At 36.8% G+C, this 22,754-nt stretch overlaps 1 protein-coding gene across 2 annotated transcripts in view; it reads left to right on the top strand.

The window, feature by feature from the left end:
- The window catches only part of TMTC2 (transmembrane O-mannosyltransferase targeting cadherins 2), a 395,147-nt gene that overhangs the window by 168,582 nt on the left and 203,811 nt on the right, over window positions 1–22,754 (top strand). For both annotated transcript variants that reach the window (XM_045872892.3, XM_064590832.1), the window contains exon 3: window positions 21,270–22,098. In XM_045872892.3, coding sequence (XP_045728848.1) covers window positions 21,270–22,098 — 829 coding nt within the window. The remainder of the gene's footprint in view (window positions 1–21,269; window positions 22,099–22,754) is intronic.

Below are 22,754 nucleotides of genomic sequence, written 5' to 3'. Positions count from 1 at the left end.
TAACTGTGCTATCAGTTTATCCGTATTAGAAATGGACTCTGATCCTGTTTTCTATGAAAAAAAAATAGCATTTTCCTTAAATACTAAAATGAATTTGCCATTCTCCCGAGGGAAATTTTTTTTAAAACAAGGAGAACTAAAAGAAATAATACTATAAAGTGTCAAACTATGATCTGGACTGTGAACTCATCAGACTTTATCCTCAATCTCAAAGGGTGACAAACATTCGGTGGGAGGATGGGTTAGCCTGGTGATGGGTATTAAAGAGGGCACGTTCTGCATGGAGCACTGGGTGTTATGCACAAACAATGAATCATGGAATACTACATCTAAAACTAATCCTGTAATGTATGGTGATTAACATAACAATAAAAAATTAAAAAAAAAACCTTTATCTAAAATCAGGCACCAGATTTGGCTCACAGGCTATAGTTTGCTGACTCTATCTAGTAACTTAGTTGATAAACCCATGTATATTACATCATACAGGCTCTCCAAAGAGATTAAGTCAAGGACAATGTATTTATAGTATGGTGAATCATTCAATGTCATAGAGATTGCATGTATTTTACAAAGGGCTTTTACATTCATTTTTATTTTTGAAGAGAAGTTGTGATTTCAGAGATAAGGGGAACATGCTATGAACTTCTGTCAAGACGATATTAACCTTCTTCTTTTACAGTTGAGGAAGCCTAGAGTTGTACTCTTTGCCCAAGATTACCCTGAGAGCACAAGATTTTACTCTATTTCCCTGCTTTATATTTTATCAGAGTACTAGTGAACTCACTGAGAGGTTATCTCCAGTGTTGCTTTGTGTTACTTGGATATCCTGTACCCTAGAATTTTGAAAGTAATTCGATTTCAGATTTAACACTATGACTATTCTCTGGATACCGAATTCATTCAAAATAATCATACAAAGTAAATTTTGGTAACAATTCCCCCCTAAAGGAAGCCCAAGTAAGCAGAAGGTGGTTTCCAAGAATAACCAGCTCTAGAAGTTCATAGCAGCTGTAAAAATATATCTTCAGTTGAAATTTAGCTTGTAATATAAGGGTACTTGAATTTTGCTTTTTCCTCATCTTCTTTGATTTTTTTTTTGCAAGTGACTTAGAAAGATATATTGAGGATATTTATTGATTGCTCTTAATTCAAAGGCCAAGCCCTTTCATCATGAAGAAGAGCTGTCACTGGAAAAAAGTTGAAAAGTAAATACCAGTTTAATAATTTTTTTTCTTGGCCTAGAGTTGTTGTTGTTGGTGGAGTGGTGATGTGTTTCTTACTGCGTTTACCTCCTGAGTAGGTATGAAGTGATTGGCTTTGGCAGTGTTTTTCTTTTTTTTTTTTAATAGCTTGGTGATCAGTGCGTTGGTGGTTGTGGCATAGTTCAATTGGGGGGTAGCAGAAAGTTTGACAGTGTTATACTATTTACTATGTTACAGCTCCTTGAAAATCGGCCATTTTGCTCTGTCTGAATGAGGAGCATTTAGGGCAGTCACACATCATTAGAATTATTGGTTCAGCCATGAGAGACGATGGACTCTGAAAAACAAACTGAGGGTTCTAGAGGGGAGGGGGGTGGGAGGATGGGTTAGCCTGGTGATGGGTATTGAGGAGGGCACATTCTGCATGGAACACTAGGTGTTATGCACAATGAATCATGGAACACTACATCTAAAACTAATGATGTAATGTATGGGGATTAACATAAGAGTAAAAAAAAAAAGAATTATTGGTTCAGAATTTTAAAAATCCAAGATGAAATAAAATCTGCAAGTCACTGTAAATTTCACATATATTTTCCTTTTTATTCCCTCAGACTCACCAAACCAAAATCTCAAATCATGAATGTTTTATAAATACATTCTATAATAAGTATTGTTTAATTGTTCCTTTTGAGTGCAACTTAATTTGGCTCTTTTCCAAGTTATTTCATTCTTTTTTACAATGATTTGTAATATTTTCTTCCCCTTCTTTTTTTTTTTTTTTTTAAAGATTTTATTTATTTAGTTGTCAGAGAGAGAGAGTTAGCACAAGCAAGGGGAGCAGCAGAGGGAGAAGCAGGCTGTCCGCTGAGGAAGGAACCCGATGTGGGACTCAATCCCAGGACTCTGAGATCATGACCTGAGCCGAAGGCAGATGCTTAACCGACTGAGCCACCCAGGCGTCCCTTTTTCTTCCCCTTCTTAATTAGGCAGCCAGTTGCATGAAGAAATATGCTTGCTGCTTTAATAGCAACATGGCCGGGGGATTTTGATTTTACCCTTTGTACCTCCATACATCTCAAATATAGGATTTTTGAAGATGAAATGAGTGTGAATACATAGAAATCTCTGAGTGCCCAGCACAGTAAGTGCTCAATTAATGTGAGCCGTTTTTATTTTTTATCTATTTTAAAATGGTCCTTTTCTCTGCAAATGGGCTAATTTAAAAATATGTGCCATACAGATCATCTGGTTGTTACTATTTCCTTTAGAAGTCAGAGTTCATTAGAGGAATTAGAGTAAATGTGAATGAATACTCTGATACTGTTATGTAATATTGCAAGGATATTAGTTCATTTTTATATGCATCAACCATTCAATTTTATTCTTCACTGCAACACTAAACTATGAAGTGGCTGTCTTTTTAACAGGGATATTTAGAAATGTAATAAAAATAGCTTCCTCCCTGGGACCACAGGGGCCATGCAGTGGAAGTATGCAATTATGTAGAAGTTACTCAAATCCCACAGTAGCATCCTTCTGAAGGAACTGACGTTGTTTCAAGAATATCCTAGCTCTCATATCCTCATCTCTTACATTTGTCTGGTGGTACATTGTTTACAAATCTGTATTAACTTCAAATCACCTCCTAAAGACCTTAGCAAGTATTTTAAGACTCTTCGTTAAGGGCTAAGGATGACCAGAGGTTATTATATAATTGGATTACTTGCATCTTGTTAAAGAGAACTTGCAAGTCTAATCAAAGTCTTGTCTTCCTGATTCCTTTTCTCCCTTCCTCTTTCTCTTTGTATCTCCATCCCCCTTTCCCCTTCTCTTCTTTATAAGATACTATATTCTTCTCCTCCTCTTCATTAGTTAAAAATAGCCCTAAGGATGAGGAACTTGACTGGGCTTCATAGGGCAGGTATATTTAAAACACACTTGAAATGTTTTCTACAGTCTGGGACAGGCTTTATTTGCCACAGGGGCTTTAAATGCTTTCCCATTGTTTTAACTCCCAAATCAGTGCAATACCTGGGGTGGGCGGGGGGAATCAAATTGTTGGAGAAACTATGGACCTCAGCACAAATATGTATATCAAAGAAATGAGTGCTGTAGCATCACCTAACCATGTAGACTTCAAGAAGTCCCAGGGTGAAGGGATTTTTCTATATGTTGTCTTATGTAGGTACATAGATTAGAGAGAACAGATTGGACTGTTTGATCACTGTACAAGATTCTGGTGTAACTAAAACTGCCCTTACAGACTGCTCTCCTGCTCCCTTCTGGACTACTGTCTTTTGTTCATTCATTCCATCATTTGCTCAGTCATTCATCCATTTGGTACTAAGTGTTCTGTGGCAGGTGCTGACGGAGTTGCTGTGGATAATATACTTCATGGCTAAAACAAATTCCTGCCGTCTGGGGGCTTGTGTTTGTGTAGGAAAGCCATGAGAGTCATTTCTGAAGAGTGTGAGAATTATTAAGATTATTTATGCATAGTGTCACTTTGGGCCTTAACAACTTCAGACTTGACCTTTACAATATATGATTTCTTTCATATGGTGTAAGACTGGACCGCTCTGAGGAGGCAGGGATTGATGTAGCCAGGAGAAGTCGGGGAAGTCTTGTGGAAGAACTGGAGTTTAAGCTGGAGGTGAGGGAGAACATTTCAGATAATGACAACATTAGATCGATGGATGTGATTTTGGTTCATATTTAGAATAATCATGAGACTGATATCACTGAGGGAATTTTGAAGTATCAAACAATAAGGGTATCAATAATACTTAGGGGATTCTGAAGTTTAGATAGTAGAGATGGGCCAGATTTTGGACAGCTTTGAATACTAGTCCAAGGACATTGGAGTCTAATTCTTGTTTTATTATTGCCCGTTATTGAGAATTATTGTAGATATTTGATGAAGAGTAGTGCCTAAAAAGATAAACAAAGGGATAAGATACTAAGCCATGAGCGCAAAGGAAGATGAAATTTCTGGTGTCCTTGGGGTACATGTTTAAGCTTTAAGGACATCAGTTTCCTCATTGTAGAATACACATTGAGGAGATACTTTCTAAAGTCAGGGATTTTACAAGTAGAAATTGCTGATCTCTAGATCTCTCTAGCATTTACCCATCTGCGGCTTTACGAACTTTTCTTGTAGAAGTTAATGGTCTTTTATGTCAGATGCCACCTTAAGGTTGAGGGACCTGGCTGGCAAAGAACTCAAGATGGTGGTTACAAAGTGGATACTGTGTGATTTGGGGTGGGTTAGGGGCACAAGACCCTGGTCTTAGAATTAAAAAAAAATTAGCTTTGAGTTCTAGTTCTTCTCCTTAGCAATGGGATTCTGAGCAACATGCTTCACATCCTCGAGTCTCACTGCCCTTTTGTAAAGTACTGATTCACAGAGTTTGCAAACATCATAGGGATTTAGAAAGAACAACTTGAGGGGCACCTGGGTGGCTCAGTTGGTTAAGCATCTGCCTTTGGCTCAGGTCATGATCCCAGGGTCCTGCGATCGAGTCCCACATCAGGCTCCCTGCTCGGCGGGAAGCCTGCTTCTCCCTCTCCTCCTCCCCCCGCTTGTGTTCCCTCTCTCGCTGTCTCTCTCTCTCTGTCAAATAAATTAAAAAAAAAAAAAAAAGAATGACTTGATAATATAAACATTGTAAAATGTTTAATAAACATTCATAACTAGTGTTACTACTACTATTACATGACTTCCCCACATTCCATAGTTGAATAAAATGACAGAAGAGAATGGTGTTTTCTAGGCAACTGCTCTCTTCACTAGAAGCCAGGACCCCATCTGGGAGGTATAAAATGACATAACAGGTGTTGGAATTCATTAGGCAATTATATACAATTCTCTATTTCCTCATAATATCTGGTCTCTCATGGAAAAATACAACGGAGCTTAATTTGTACTCACGTTAGCATATCATTCGGATGACCTGCATTTGTTTAGATTGTTGAAGCAACGAGGCATGTGGGTTGATTGGCGATATGGTGCAGAATAGAACAAAAGTGGATTTATTATGAAATATGATCCGCACTATGTTTAGTTTAGGAGTTATTATGGAACCTATTCAAGAATGGAATTCTGATTTTACTTAAAAGGGAATGCTTGAGCTATAGAGGCTAAATAAAGAATAGCACATCCTGTCATTTTTATTTTCTTGTTATCAAAACTTATAGCACAATGTTAAGATATTTCATCCTCTGGTTTTATTAATGTTTGACTTGCCCACGGCATGAGCTGCGTGAGTTTTCTGCACTTCTGAGTAGTGCTGGTGGTGGTTGCTATATTGAGGTGGGGAATGGGGTGCAGCGTGAGAGGCCAGGGATTACCAGTGCCTTTGAACAGGAGTGGAGTGAGTAGGGAGCAAGAAGACAGAACCTTCCAGTCAGGTATTTTAACCAATCCCTTCCATTTCCCTTTGCTTAGTCCAGACTGACTGAGTGCCAATCATGTACCTGTTAAAAACTTCTTGCTTGTCTCCCAGAAGGGTTCTCAGGGCAGGAGCCAGTCCAAAAAAAAAAAAAAAAAAAGATTAACAGTTAAGTCCGAGAGTGTCCACTAAAGCACAACTGTTAAAGCAGACAGAATTCCCATTAGACGAATGCTTTTTGGACCTAATCCAATGATAATAATCTATTAAAACAAGTTGTCTAATCTTATGAGTTAACTTGAAAAGAGAAGTGGATGCAGGGTGATTTGCAAAACGTTTGCACGTGTAAGTTCAACTTATTAATTTTAAATAATTAGGGCATGGCAGTGATTAGTGCTAATTGGAGCTATGCCGGGCTGAAAGAATTATCCAAATATGTTTTGAAGACTCGAGAGATTTTTGCAGTAAATCGTGTTAAACCTAGGGTTTTGTTTTTTGGGTTTTTTTTGTTTTTTTATAGTGATAATGTTAAAAATCAAAGATACACGTCTTAATGAAAAAAATACCAGATTTTAACCCCATCTGAAATGATCTGAAAACTAATATTTTAATGATAGCTACAAAAGCTGGACATGCTTAAGAAGGAAGATTAATGGGGAGAGATTTAATGGCCCTCAATATAGGTATTTAATAAATGCAGAATTCTTTTTTTTAACTAATTTGAAGCAAGATCAAACTTTTGCGTTGTATTGAAGCCTTATTTGAGTGGAGAACAAATGCTGCTATGATTATACAGGTTTCACAGTTTTCACATTCTCTCTGTTTCAGAATCTCCTTGTGAAGTTGCCTGTGACCTTACTGAACACCTCCATTCCCACGTAGATCTTTAAAAGTAAATGATTAAAATTTAATTCCAAATCTCATAATACAAGAAGGAAAGAAAAAAAAATGTGGTAGGTTACATTTACACAAAGATTTCATCTGTCTAGGTTGGTAGCCACCACCACGAGTTTCCCAAAATTGCTTTTGCCAAGTTGCTTCTGGCAAGAAGAGACTCTTGGAGAGGGTATCAGAACAGTTCTGAACTGAAAAACTTTAGTATTTTTGTTTGTTCCCAAACATCTGGCTCATGGCCACTTGGCAGCCATATCAATCATTTCTCTGTCTGCATAACATGAAACATGCAACTAGCTTATTATTCCAAAAGTAGGTATAACTTGAGGGTCACTCTTTTGATGATTAATTCCAGCCAATAAAGGTATGCATTTTAAAAATGCTTATTTGGTGGTACAAATATTAATTGATGCTCATAGAAAAGTTATCCCATTTATAATAAATATTGCCATCTAGGTTTACTATTTTGCTTTTCAAAAAGAAATTCACTTCCAGAGTAATAAGATGTAGAGGTGTGAAAGAGGGCTCTTCTTTACAGGAAAACTAAACCTATATTTTTCGACTTTTCCCACAGCACCCTTGCCTAGACTCAATTTTTGTTTTTAAAGTATTTTCAGATAACTAGCTCTTGGTTACTGCTGATAGCACTAGTTTGCTGCTCCTTACATCTTTTCCTATATTAAAGGGAATGAACCAAACAGCACCCAACAAAGATTTGGAAGTGGAGTTGTTTTTTCTGTAACGGATTCTAGTAACCGTAACTCTTTTCACTGCTCTGATGTACTTGAAAATTTGGCATGGCTGTTCGTTTATTCTTTTTTCTTTTAGGAGAAGTTGGGGGAGAATAGGTAATGACCCCTTTGCTTGCCCAGTAAACCCAGAATATTCTACTCAACTGATCTTGTGAGGATTCCTGTTCTGTTTGATTCTGTTCTGAATGGCTAATAATTATAATGCCTAAATAGGTGCCACGGTGTTGTCTGGGAATTTCTGAATTGTCATTACCCAATATTGAATTACAAAATTCAGTTACAGAATCACAAAACTGATGGATGTTTTCTCAAGTGAAAATTTTCTTTCAAAACACTCATTACTTGGCCTCAGTTTCCCAATCAAAAAAACAAAACAAAACGAAACAAGTGTTATTTTACAAATCAGTGTGGCATTTTGAGAGTAAGGAAGAAATCTACCTGCAAAATATATAGATAAAGGGCTATATTTTTATTTGTGAGAAAAAGAAAATAATCATTTGTCCATTTGACATTGAATTTACTGTGTATTTAGCAGAAGACACGTGTAATTATAGGGGGGACCATATTCTCACTGAAAAACATTAAGCATTGAAATTCTGTGTATTAATGAACTATGAGATGTATATATTAAGTTGTTTGTCTAGGTGAAGTCTTCCTTTTCTTATCGGTGTCTGTTGTATGTTTGTAGGAAAGTCCTGCACTCATTAAATAGCTGCCTATTTATGAGATCTTTGAGAGAAGAGGGCTATGTCTTGGCCTCCCCACTGAGTGAAGTCTCATTATAATTTGTCTCTTTAGGTTTCCAAAATGCTGGGCTCACAGGCTTACCTCATTAATGAGACTGGAACACATCTCATAATGGCTGGTTTGTCGCACTAAGCCACACAGAGTTAAAAGAATGTTGCAGTTTAATCCATTGGCGCAGGAAATGCATTTGCAATGCAGTTGCCCACTTGAGGAGAGATGGATAGAAAAGAGTTCCTTTTCCAAATTCAATTAATTTTGAGCTCTTTTATTTTGATTCTCCCCCATTAGGTGTATTCTTAAGAGTTCAGGGAAAGGAATCTAATAAAAGCCTAAAGTGGTTTGACGGTCAAAAAGAGGTGTCTTCTTTTGTGTAAAGTATTTTTTGTGTCTAAGGTCACGAAAGGATATTTTCTTCATATATTTTCTTCATAAAGCCTGGATTGTTTCGTGGCTAACCCGATTTGACCATAGTGCGCTGCCTGGTGGGAAGTGTTAAACCTCTTATTTTAAGCTAAACAAGATTACTCTGGAGGCTGGCGTTCAGGGGCTTGCTTTTAGTGTAATGGGTTAGGGGCTGTGGCACACCCCTTACGGTTCCAGTGACTGAACTCTTTGGGTACTTCAGTCCCTCATAGTTAGCTCCAGAAGGAGCCTGCCATGAGTATGCAAGAAATTGCTAACTGCTTGATTTCCCCATGTTAGCTTAATGAGGAAGAATGGGTCACCATGCCAACAGAAACACCATAGCAATGGGTTTAGAAACATCCTTCCCTTGCAGTTTTTTTCTCATTTGGGGGTTTCTAGTATACTGCAGTTGCTATAGAGTGTCAGACAAAACCCAAACGGGATTTGAAATCAATATGTTATGTCTCATATAAAATACGTGTAAGTTACTGTGGTCCTTTAACCTGAATTCTGGTTCATTCTATTGTTCCATCTTTTTAGATTCAGTTTGAAGGCGGTTAAAATGTTAGTATGCACTTAACGTTGATGTTAATTTTCATTTGGTATTTCCTGGCCCACAGCTTTTAGATACTGATCTATCAAAGCCCATCGAATTTCATTTGGTTTCTAAAAGCTTTTATTCTAGTTACAACCATTCTTTGAATAGCCTGTTTTTTAGAACAGTTTCAGGATTACAGAAAATTTGAGTAGAACCAAGTTCCCATATAGGTCACACTCAGTTCCGCCTGTTTACTCATCTCGCACATTAGTACAGTATGTATGTTACAGTCAATTAACCAATGCTGATACGTTGTTATTAACTAACGTTCATACTTTACTCGGATTTCCTTCATTTTTACCTAATGTCCTTTTTCTGTTCCAGGATGACATCTAGGATAGCACATTATATTATTTGTCGTGTCTCCTTAGGCTCCTCTTGGCTGTGACAGTTGCTCAGACTTTGTTTTTGATAACCTTGACAGTTTTGAGGATTCCTAGTAAGATATTTTGTAAAACATTCTCCACTGGAATTTGCCTGATGTTTTTCTCATGATTAAACTGGGTTTATGGATTTTGAGAGGAAGAACACAGGTCAAGTGACATTTTTATCACATATTATTAAGGGATTAAGGGTACATGCTGTCAACATGACTTACGACTGTTAAGGTTGACCCTAATCACCTGGTGGAGATGGTGTTTTTCAGGTTTATCTATTGTAAAGTTACTCCCTCCCACCTCCTTCCTTTCTCTCTGGAAGAAGGCACTATGCACAGCCTGTATTTATGGAATGAGGAGTTATGCTCCCTCTCCTTGAAGGTGGAGTATATATATAAATTATTTGATGTTCTTCTGCAAGGGAGATTTGTCTCTTCTCCCTTGTCTGTCTATCAATCATATCATTTATTTATCAGTATGGATTCATGGATGTTTATTTTATACTTTAGTTTATAATTCAGTACTCTCTATTTTGTTGCTCAAATTGTACCAGCTTTGGCCATCGGGAGCTCTTTAAGCAGGCTCCTCTGTGCCATAGATACTTGACGTATCTTCGTGTGTGTGTGCGTGCGTGCACACACACACACACACACGGCTTCTGGCACTCTAGGATGGACCAGGCTCATCTTGTATATTTCCTGCCTCAGTCTTAAAATCAGTCCATTTCTCCAAGGAACCTTGGTTCCTTTTATTGGAAAATTGCATTAGAAATCAAGGTAACACCATTTAAGGAATAAATAAAACAAATTTCTAAGTAAAATTAAGAAGAATCTCTTTCAAGTATGATTAAATGAAAGAATAGATGGTCATCTTAGGTTTCTTTATGTTACATTTTTAAAATATTCTAAAAAAGTGTCCATATTTTACCAGTGTTAGATAGTATCATATGTATGAGAAAAGACTATGAGGAATTTCAAATAGGCTAATAGTTTTGATTATAACTGAAATAAGAAAAACTGTTGTCTCTGGTGACCTTTAATACCAAATCAAACCAGTTATGTTTGGTTTTAAATTTTGGATAAATGCCATGTCATTCATTATATCAGATTACATGAAATATGCTTTGACACTTTTTGGATTTTTTGATAATCATACTCTCCCTAATGACAACCTTGTTTGGTAAATTATAATTTGGCCTAAAAAAAAGTCTAAGTGTTCATCAGTGGATTTCAATCTATAACTGATTTATTGAGCTGTTATATGTTTATCTGGATATGTACAAATACTTTTTGATGGATGTTTGAAATCAATGGAAAGTATTATGCTGTGGTATAGAGTTAGCTTGAATAAGTGAAAGAACTTATAATCTAAAGTGCTGAATAACTCACTAACATACTTTTTTTTATGCCCTTAATCTTTAAATTCTTTCCTCACAAAGACTAGATATACCCATCTATTGAACCTCTTTATATCTTTTGAAACACTAAACATTAAAATTCTTTTGTTTATTTTGTTGGTACAGGAAAAAAAGTTTCTAATCTTGTATAGAGGGTAATTATTAATAAGGAAACCCATTTTTTCCTTTGAAGGGAAACAGATACCCTGACAACTTGATGATGGCAAAACTTTGATAAATCCTATGAATATGTTCTAGAAACAATTTTTTTTTAATTTACCAATTTCTGTTTATTTGATAAAGTTATGGAAGATTAGCTTTTAGCAGTCTATTTTTTTTTACATTTTTAAAAAATTTTATTATGTTAATCACCATATATTACATCATTAGTTTTTGATGTAGTGTTCCATGTTTCATTATTTGTGTATAACACCCAGTGCTCCATGCAGAATGTGCCCTCTTTAATACCCATCACCAGGCTAACCCATCCCCCACTCCCCTCTCCTCTAGAACCCTCAGTTTGTTTCTCAGAGTCCATAGTCTCTCATGGTTCGTCTCCTCCTCCGATGTCCCCCCCTTCATTTTTCTTTTTTTTTTTAAAGATTTTATTTATTTATTTATTTGACAGAGAGAGAGAGCACAAGTAGGCAGAGAGGCAGGCAGAGGGAGAGGGAGAAGCAGGCTCTCCACTGAGCAGGGAGCCTGACGTGGGGCTTGATCCCGGGACTCTGGGATCATGACCTGAGCCGAAGGCAGCAGCTCAACTGACTGAGCCACCCAGGCACCCCCCCTCCTTCATTTTTCCCTTCCTACTATCTTCTTCTTTTTTTTTTTTTTTTTTAACATATAATGTATTATTTGTTTCAGAGGTACAGGTCTGTGATTCAACAGTCTTACACAATTCACAGCGCTCACCATAGCACATACCCTCCCCCATGTCTGTCACCTAGTCTGTCACCCCTCACTACTCCAGTAACCCTCAGTTTGTTTCCTGAGATTAAGAATTCCTCATATCTGTGAGATCATATGATACATGTCTTTCTCTGACTTATTTCACTCAGCATAGTACCCTCCAGTTCCAGCCACATCATTGCAAATGGCAAGATTTCATTCCTTTTGATGGCTGCATAATATTCCATTCTCTGTGTGTGTGTGTGTGTATACTGATATATACACACACCACATCTTCTTTATCCATTCATCTGTTGATGGACATCTTGGCTCTTTCCATAGTTTGGCTATTGTGGACATTGCCGCTATAAACATCAGGGTGCACATACCCCTTCAGATCCCTACATTTGTATCTTTGGGGTAAATACCCAGTAGTGCAATTGCTGGGTCATAGGGTAGCTCTATTTTCAACTTTTCGAGGAACCTCCATAATGTCTTCCAGAGTGGCTGCACCAGCTTGCATTCCCACCAACAGTGTAGGAGGGTTCCCCTTTCTCCGCATCCCCACCAACATCTAGAAACAGTTTCTAATTAAAGTTTTAACCATACATTCCTTCTTGTCGCATATTCAGAAATGTCAGAAATATATGCTTTTATATTCCTGTTTTGGGGTGAGTCTCCAATGAGAACTATTTTAGGAAGGGGGGCAGCTAGGAGAAATCCTATATTATTGATACAAGGAAAGCTTTGACTTCAATGATCAATAATGGATACAAAATAAAGGATGATAGATTTTTGTTATGTCTGTATAGCCTTTTCTCTCAGTTATTCTTAAAACTTTCAGATGCTGAATTTTATCTCCTTTATTATTACAACTCTACTATCATTGCCAAGGGCTTAATTTGGAATTAAATGAGCCTTATGCTTAAGTAACTTATTTTCATTAGTTTGCCAAAAAGCGAGTTTCATGATGGTTTTAATACTCTAAGGCAGAATGTTTACATTTTTCTTTCATTGAGTATGAAATATTCCTTTTCGGATTTCTTTTTTTTTTTTTTCCTTTTCGGATTTCTATCTGTCCCACAGAATCTTGAGATTAGAAGGCAATATTGAAGCTGCCACCATGAATGGCAGTTTCCCTTGAAGAGTAGAGAGGGAAGCTGTTACAATTGATTTTTGCTCTTCTCTTATGCTATTTCTTTAGGCAAAGGCTCTCAGAGAAGAAAATAAAGCTCTACAGGGCTTCTGTGAAGGCATCACCACTAGTTAGTATGACAGGTTCTTCTCATCAGATTTGCCTTCATATTTCAGGCGATGCGTGGAAAAGATTTTGATGTTTTATGGTAAATTTCACAATATTTGCTCATTATGACTATGTTTTTATTCTGGTAGTGTGTCCAAAGACTCGAGATAAAATTGTCAACCATGAACTTGATATCCTTAGTTGATTTTCATTCTACAATTTCCTATATCTGACAGTTCCAGAAAAATCCCTCTAAAATTTTGTAATTAGGAATATGTATATTTATACATATTCAGTAACGTGGAAACTGAAGCAAATTTCCTTTTTAATGTTAAAGAACAACTTTTTAAAAAGATGAAGACCACATTTGAACTTCTAGAAGAATTAGACTTTCATAAAGCTGATTTATATGATTTTATAAACAAACGGTGAATTAAAACATGAAGGAACCCTGTCCATTTAGTAATTGACATGAAATGTATCTGATACGAATTCTTCTTCGGGATGTAATCATTTTCCCATTTTTAATTCTACTTTTGGAATGAAGCTGTAGTCGGGAAAATGTTCCTCCAGAACATGTTACTGCCTTTGTGTGTACTTTTCATGGGGAGGTATGGAGTTAGGCAGAAAGTGTCGTGATATAAAGGTGACAAGGCCAAGTTTCTGTATATGATGACAATCAAGCTGGCTTTGGAGTTGTGCAATATTGTTTCATTTGCTCCTTTGTGTGGAGGACTGGGAGTGAGGATTTGCCACAATAGGATTTAAAATGGGTGGGGGGCGCCTGGGTGTCTCAGTCGGTTAAGCGCCCAACTCTTGATTTCAGCTCAGGTCATGACCTCAGGGTCGTGAGATTGAGCCCTGCCTTGGGCTCCTGGCTCAGCAGGGAATCTGCTGGAGATTCTCTCTCTCTACCCCCCTCTGCCCCTCCCCTGTTCATGCACAGGTACTCTCACTCTCTCAGATAAATAAATAAATCTTTAATAAAAAAATGTGGGAGATAATGACAGGTAAAAAAAATTGACTTTTGGTTTGAGGGTCAGAGTTTAAGAATCATTTTCAAATGCCTACGAATGTTAGGCTCTGTAGTAATCTCTGAGAATTCAAAGATGTACCATTTGTTATATCCCAGATCTAAAAGAGCATTTTTAGGTAATATTATCATAATTTTGTATCCCAACTGAGGTGCATTGTGTTTTTACCTAATCTTCTTGTGCATTTAACAGATTTTCTAGCAAAATCAAGGTAAGGATTACAAAATAATTGTAGCTAGATTGAATTGGGACATGGAAAAGTATTTTTTTTTAATATGGAGAAACTTAATTATAAAAGAATAGCTACAGTAAATACTAAATATGGAAAAGTATATGAACTAATGGATACTTACGTATCCATAACCAGAATTTGGATTTGTTACCATTATTTGTATATATATTTGTTTCAAAAAAATTGTTTCAACCTAAGGCATGTAAGTTTAGACATAAAAGGTTATCAAACTTTTTTTGGGTTTTTTTTTTTTTTAAGATTTTATTTATTTGAGAGCGAGAATGAGAGAGAGAGAGAGAGCATTAAAAGGGGGAGGGTCAGAGGGAGAAGCAGGCTCCCCGCTGAGCACGGAGCCCGATGCGGGACTCGATCCCGGGACTCCAGGATCATGACCTGAGCCGAAGGCAGTCGCTTAACCAGCTGAGCCACCCAGGCGCCCTTTTTTGGTTTTTTTTGATACATCTTTTGGGACTGTGAATAAATGGGAACCACTCATAACTTTGAAGCCATCTTTGTCTCTTCAACTATCCACCCAGCTCCCTTCTGTGCCCTGGCCAACAATTTCCCGTCATCTGATGTTTGGTGTAATTGTTTCTAGACTGGGCGGGGCGGGGGGAAGATTTTACAAATACATGTATGCATTTGTGAAAAATATATGGGATTTTTTTTTTTTTTCCTGAATGGCCTGTATGATTTTATAATATGCATATTTTGCAACTTGAGTTTTTACAAGTCATGCTACTATCTAACGATTTGGTTCATTTGCATTAATTGCTATATAGTATTTTTCATGTTGGTATATATGTATGCCTCTCTATATAAATGTATGTATCTCTCCATATACTTTATATGTAGTTTATATGGATGGTTTATTCCTGTTAGTCGCCTTATAGATTCTGAACATATGGGTATGCCATGATTTATTTCCATATTGCTCTAGGGAAATTTTTAGCGATTTACTTATTTTTGCTTTTATAAATAATCCAGCATTAGAAATCCTTATATTTAGATCTAAGAGGTTTTGTTAGAGAGTCACTAAATCCAGATTACCAAATAATAGATTTTGCAAATTATTAATTTTCCTAAGTACTTCCAAATTTCTCACCAAACTAATTTATATTTTCTCAGTATGTAATAGTTCTTGTTTCAACACAATTTTAGTGACTTCTGTAGCCAATTCTTTCTTTTCCCCAGTTTTTTTTTTACTTAGATTCATTTGAAGTTTGTTCTTTTTACTTTAATTTTCATTTTTATTAACAAATGAATTATAATTGTTTATTGTTGCCTTTTCTCTGAATTTCCCATATTTTTAAATCTATTCTATTAGATTATTTTCCTTTTGTGATTCAGGTTTAGGAGACTAATTTTTTTTTTTTTTCCTGGGAAAAAATCCTTTGTCTTCTGTATATTGCAACAAGACTTGAATATTTCAACCCTGAATTATACTTATTACAGAGATCTCAATTCCTTTGTAGCCTGACCTCATGACACTCATTTATTATCCTAAGAAGCCAATTTGTCCCAGAGCCTCAGAGAAAGCATTATTTATGTTTCATTATGATTTATTCATTTAGAATGAGGAAAACATGCCTTAAAACTTAGTGAAATGAAAGCCAGAATCCCACGGTATTTTCAGTGTCATTGTTAAGAATTAGACTTGTACAAATATGTGATGATTCTCAGGCTCGGCTGCATTAGAATCTCCTGTGGAAATATTAGTCAGACCACGGCTTTGGTATTTTTAGCAGTTCACAATTAATATTGATGGTCCTTTAGGTTTGAAAGCTATCTTTTAAGACTTGATGATTCTTTGCCTCCCAAAGCGTTTTTCTGGACAGATTAGAACATGCAAACTCCACAAGCACAGCGTCTTTCCTTTCTCTGCTTGCACGTATACATCCAGTGCCTAGTAGGAGAGTGCCTGTCACACACAGCCGTCTTAATGATATGCTCAATGAATTCGTTATGTTTTCACTATTAAATTGCAGTCATTTTCTAACAATACCCATCAGAGATTATCCTTCGATCATGGTAAGTTTCCCAGACTTCTCATCCTCTATGTGTGGATTTTTACTAGTTTTAACTTGCCAGTCTGGTGGTAATTCTTCAGAACTTATCTTACAAATACCTGTGTTGAATCATTTGATACATGAAGCCAAGAACAACAACAACAATAAAATGCTGAGGCTAATTATATGACTTGACTCCTAGCTGTAACTCAATAAAAATTTGCTCATCTGATTTAACCATAAGTAAGAGCATAGGGACTATGATTTTTTTTAATATTTTATTAATTTGAGAGAGAGAGAGAGAGTGAGAGAACGGGTGGGAGGAGGGGCAGAAGGAGAAGCAGACCCCTGCTGAGCAGGGAGCCCATTATGGGACTCGATCCCAGGTCCCTGGGATCATGACCTGAGGCAAAGGCAGACATTTAACTGACTGAGCCACCCAGGTGACCATAGGGACTATGATTAATAAAAAAGTCTTTCCATGCTTTCTTTTCTTTCACCGTATTTTTAAGGCTGTTACCACAGAAACAATGAATGAGGTTAGAAGAGAGATTTGGTTTTATCAGAATCCCATTTTATAGGTGACCATTTTTAACAATATTCTGTGAGAAGGCATTAAAGAGACTTGAAAGTTGTGATTTCAAAGAAATCATAAAATACATAAAAAGTGGTAGCCAATCATGAGGCCTTAGAAGCTCTTATACTTTAAACATTTTGACATCAATTTTCTTTTACCTGTTCATTCACTTTTCCTTTAATGGTGTCATTTATTTAGCCCTTATAGACCTTAACTTTAAGTTAGAATGAGTGTATGAGAGCATCTCACTTCAGAACTTCAGTGTCTCTTGATCTTCGTTGTTACATCATTTGTTTAATGGGAGCTGTATATGAAAATGTTTTAAAATATAAAGGACTTAATAAATTAATGTTAGCATTTGATTATTCTGCTTTTTCATTTTTGTCATTTGCTCAGCATTTAGACTTCTTATATTTTATCACTGAATAGCTTTCATTAATCTTTTGTAGTTTATTGTATTTAAATATTCTTTAAGTATGATAACAAGAATCATTTTTATCACATCTTCAGTCTTAATGCTTTGATAATTTATTAAACATTGCTAAAGATGCTTTTATTAAAAGGTAATAAGGTAGTTTTGCCTTATGATATTTCTGTTTTAAGAATAAAGTGAAATTATGCAATGATTAAGGCTAACTTCTTCTGGAGTTTCATGACTAGCAAAGAATCCTGATTACATTTTCCTTCCCCATGTGGTTCTCTTACTCCTTTGCCTTTCTTCTTGACTGATGAGGAGGGTAATGCCTCCCCTTTCTCTCTCCTCACTGTCACCAGAAGACACTGGAATAGAATGGCCTCAGTTATACTTTGTGTACTTAGTACACTTGGTTGCAAAATGGACTTTTGGTACAAATCTTCACCTTGAATTGTTTTTTCAAGATCAGTCTTCCTCATCCGTGGTACCTTATTTCATTTATCTTTGCCAAATGACATGTTTCTCTCTTGTGTAATCAAAGCATACTCAATTGTGTGATTTGTATATCAAGGTATTACAGTTTCTAATGTGCAGTTTTGTGTTTTGTGGAGTTTTTTTCTAAAATCAATAAATTTTAGGATTTTTGCTGGGTAGAATTTCAGAAGAGCAAAAGAATGGTTTGCAAAAGGTATTTTTAGGTGATACTCATTCTGAACCATTTCATTTTTCCAGAGAAGACCTGAAAGTGAGAAATTAGTGGTGGTCCTGGGATCGAGCCCCGCATCGGGCTCCCTGCTTAGCAGGAAGTGCTTCTCCCTCTCCCTCTGTCTGCTGCTCCCCCTGCTTGTGCTCACTTGCTCTCTCTCTCTCACAAATAAATAAATAAAATCTTTGGGAAAAAAGATAAAAAAAAATAAACACTTTGAAATTCTCCTTTTAAAAAGAATAATTTTGAAATTTAAAACACATATCACAGAGAGAGAGAGAGAAAGAAAGAGAAAATCCTCTTTGAATTAGAAACTTCTTTGTAGAGGTGAGAACTTCCAAGGTCTTAGAGTAAGATCCCATTAATGACTTTGAAAGTTGGGAATAATGTAATCTGTGTTTAAAAGGGCTGGGTCACCAGTTAGGAGGAGACTATTGTGATAATCTAAGTGTGGGCATTTTGGACTCAAGTGGTGACAGAAGAGAAGGTGAGAAATGGACAAATTTGGCTTATATTCTGAAGAGAAAGTGAGAGTTGGTAATGGACAGAATGGTGGGGGCGAGGGAGGGAGGGATGCTGGGAAGAAGAAATTGGTTACATAGTTTCACCGTCTTTGGTGGTGGTGATGACTGAAGGAGGAAGTGTTTAGTGTCAGGAGGGTATGACGTCAAGCTTTATGTTGGGCATTTTGAATTTGAAATACCTAAGTGAATATGTCCAATAGACAATTGAATAAATGACTGTGGAGATAAAGGAAGGTTAAGGTGGAATCATTAGCATATATTAATATTTTTTAAAATTACAGACCTTGCTAAGATCATTACGTTAATAGTAGAGATGGAGCAGATGGTCCATGACCAGTTCTGTGGCTTCCAGCAATGAAAGGTAGGGTGAATGAGGAGTCTGAGGAAGAGAATCCAGTGGCAATTGTATATAATACATAGAGACTGTTTTAATAGAAGTTGTACATGCTCAAGATATATTGCTCTTTGGACTTTTTAAAATGGAGATATAATTGACATTTAGCATTTTATTAGTTTTAGGTGCACAACATAATGATTTGGTATATGTATATATTGCAGATGATCACCACAGTTAGTGTAGTTGATTCCATCAACACACAATTTTTTTCTTGTGCTAACAACTTTTAAGATCTGATCTCTTAGCAACTTTCAAATATGCAATAGAGTATTGTTAACTACAGTTACCATGATGTATATGACATCCACAGAACTTATAACTAGAAGTTTGTACCTTTGACCACCTTCACCACCTCACCCATTTTGACAACTCTCCCATCCCTGTCTCTGGCAACCACCCATCTTTTTCCTTTATTTAAGAGTTCATGGTTTTGTTTTTTAAAATTCCACCTACAAGTGAGATCATACAGTGTTTGTCTTTCTCCAGGTGGCTTATTTCACTTAGCATAATGTCCTCGAGGTCCATCCATGTTGTTGCAGAAGGCAAGGTTTCCTTCTTTTGTGTGTGTGGGCAAATAATATTCCATCAAATATATATAGCACATTTTCTTTATCCTTCATCCGTCAGTGGGCACCTAGGTTATTACCATGTCTTGGTGATTATAAATAAATAATGCTGCAATAAATGTAGGGTTACAGGTCTTTTTTTGAGATAGTGATTTTTTTTTTTTCCTTAAGATAAATACCAGAGGTGGAATTGCTGGATCATATGGTAGTTCTATTTTTATTTTTTGAGGCAACTCCACAGTTTTCCATAGTTGCTGCACCAAATTACATTCCTACCAACAGTGCCCAAGGGTTCCCTTTTCTCCACATCCCCGCCAACACTTGTTATTTCTTGTAATTTCTTGTTATTTCTAGCCATTCTAACAGGTGTGAGCTGATATCTCATTGTGGTGTGGGTTTACAGTTCCCTGATGATCAGTGATGTTAAGCACCTTTTCATGTGCCTGTTTCTGTGTCTTCCCTGGAAAAATGTCTATTCAGATCTATGTCCATTTCTAATCAGATTTTTTTTTTCTTTTGAGTTGTATGAGATTTTTTAATGTATTTTGGATATTAACCCCTTATCAAACATACGGTTTGCAAATCTCATTCAGCAGGTTGCCTTTTCATTGTGTTGATGATTTCCTTTGCTGTATAGAAGTTTTTTATTAGTTTGATGTAGTCCCATTTATCTATTTGTGCTTTTGCCTTTTGTGTGTTTTTTTTTTTTTAAACTAAATATTTGGCATATCCTTAAGGTTCCAAGCACCATTTTGAGTGTTACTAATGTATGATTCTATACAATGTCAATGTGTGCAGTAAGAGATCATCACATTACCAAGGAATTATTAAAGTTGAGATATAGTATCCATCCCTCTCCCTCCCGCTTGCCTCTTCAGGACTTAGATTGTTTGAGGTCGCTAAATGCTTATTCAGGTTGAAAGAGTTTGCCAGAAAATTCTCATTAACAGGAATGCCCTTTGGCCTTCCTCTCATAATTTTCTGTCTCTCTCTTAAAATAAGTAAGCACATTATCAAAGTCATTTTATTTTTAAAAAGTTGTCATCAGGGGGAAAATTTGGGATTCATGAGGAGTGTTATTAAATGTTTGATGTCACTGATGTCAGTGACAGCATGGGGTAGCAGATGAAAGCCTGTTGATAAATTCTGCAAGAAAATTCGAGACAATGAAATGAGGACTGGCATAGACATAGCTAAATGCTGTTACTCCTTTGAGCCAAGCAGAATCCTATCATACTCCATATTTTGGGGCATGCCTGCTCTTTGTTTTCCTAAGAACCTAAACCATAAAGTGAAAGAAGATAGTTATTAGATGTCTATTCTACCCCGTGCAGAGTGCTAAGTACTTTTATACTGTGGTCTCAGGTCTCAGTTTAACCTGACACCAATTCTGAGGGGGAAATACATTCAATCCATTTTTCAGAGGTCAGGAAATTGAAGCTTTGGTTCTTGGTATTTTAGAACAAGAAGAAAAAAACGCTCATCAAAAGTTATATACAAAGTAGGCTTCCACGGTCAATGGTTTTTTTTTAGGTTAAATTTTCCTAAGCACTTTTTTTTTTTAAGATTTTATTTACTTATTTGACAGAGAGAGAGCAAGAGAGGGAACACAAGCAGGGGGAGTGGGAGAGGGAGAAGCAGGCTCCCCGCTGAGTAGGGAGCCTGATGCTGGGCTAGATCCCAGTATCCTGGGATCATGACCTGAGCCGAAGGCAGACGCTTAACCGACTGAGCCACCCAGTCGCCCCTTGCCTAAGCATGTTTAAAAGGAGATGGAAATAAAGCCATGTATTTAAGACCTATGTGGTTTTAAATGTCCACCTCAAAATGTCTTTTCATCTCTAAATGTTAAGTGTTCCCATGCTGTATTGATGATCTTAATTTTTTCCCTTCTGTTTTGGTTTCAGAGGAAGCACTTGTCTCTTTTCCTCAGCATTAGTCTGTTAACTTTCTGGGGAACCTCCCTTTTGGGTGCCCGTTTATATTGGATGGGAAACAAACCACCAAGCTTTTCCAACTCTGACAACCCAGCTGCTGATTCGGATAGCCTGTTGGCTCGGACACTCACTTTCTTCTACTTGCCAACCAAGAACCTCTGGCTGTTGCTATGCCCAGATACACTCAGTTTTGATTGGTCAATGGATGCTGTGCCTCTGCTCAAAACAGTTTGTGACTGGAGAAACCTACACACTGTGGCCTTCTATGTTGGACTCCTCCTCCTTGCCTACTATGGCTTGAAGAGCCCAAGCGTGGAAAGAGAATGCAATGGGAAACTTGTAACAAATGGCAAGCAGAATGCAAATGGACATAGTTGCCATTCAGATGTGGAGTACCGGAACTCAGAGATTAAGCCCAGCTTTGCATCCAAAGTAGAAAATGGCATTAAAAATAATGCATCACAGAGAACGCAACTTCCTTCTACGGAGAACATTGTTGTTCTTTCTTTATCTTTGTTAATAATACCCTTTGTTCCTGCCACGAACCTGTTTTTCTATGTCGGCTTTGTAATTGCAGAGCGAGTATTGTATATTCCTAGTATGGGCTTCTGCCTCCTCATTACAGTGGGAGCCAGGGCCCTTTATGTCAAAGTCCAAAAGCGGTTTCTCAAGAGCTTGATTTTTTATGCCACAGCTACATTAATTGTTTTCTATGGACTCAAGACTGCGATCAGGAACGGAGACTGGCAGAATGAGGAAATGCTATATAGGTCAGGGATTAAAGTAAACCCAGCTAAAGGTAATATTTTATTTTATACTTTTGCCTAGACAGTTTATTTATTGTGCCTTTTTGTATCCTTGCTTCTTGCCTTACAACGCAGTGCTCAGGAGGAAGAGGTCTTTTTCTGCCATACCCGTATCTTCGTTTCATTTCATTTTTTTAAGAGCTGAGCAGTACAACCAATTTAGAGATGTATCCAGAATTCCATATTTGGAATAGGGAAGTATTTTCTGATGTTCCGGACTACATTTGTCCAGAGGAATTCGAAAGGTTCTGCAAAAGTATTGATTGTCATAAAAAATTTAGACAAATGCTTGGTTTCTGTCTTTTAAATACTGATACAGACATCATGTCTTTCATCATGTAATAAAAGTCAGGCTATCCCACTTGAGGGTATTTTAGCCTTGCTGTTTTCCAAGCATCGCCTGAGGAAATACTGTTAAGACGTACATTGACATCTTTAAAAGATTTGGAGGTGATGCTACCTCTGAATCTTGGAATCATGTCTCTAGGTGTCAGTGTGTGCGCATACAAGTGTAAGTCACTCTTAGCTTTGCAGAGGTTCTGTAATCTGAATGTTGCCAAGCCGTTAGCACATTCTTATTTAAGAGTTCTTAAGTCACGTAGGGAAATGAACTTCACTGTACGGTAAGATTGATCATGTATTTCATTGT

Source organism: Mirounga angustirostris, unplaced genomic scaffold (assembly GCF_029215605.1).
Source record: "Mirounga angustirostris isolate CCGP_5_RB_7025 unplaced genomic scaffold, mMirAng1.0.hap1 SCAF_5, whole genome shotgun sequence".
In the NCBI taxonomy this organism is placed as follows: Eukaryota; Metazoa; Chordata; class Mammalia; order Carnivora; family Phocidae; genus Mirounga; species Mirounga angustirostris.
The sequence above is the reverse complement of the archived record's forward strand: the minus strand, read 5'-3'. Positions and strand labels throughout refer to the sequence as shown.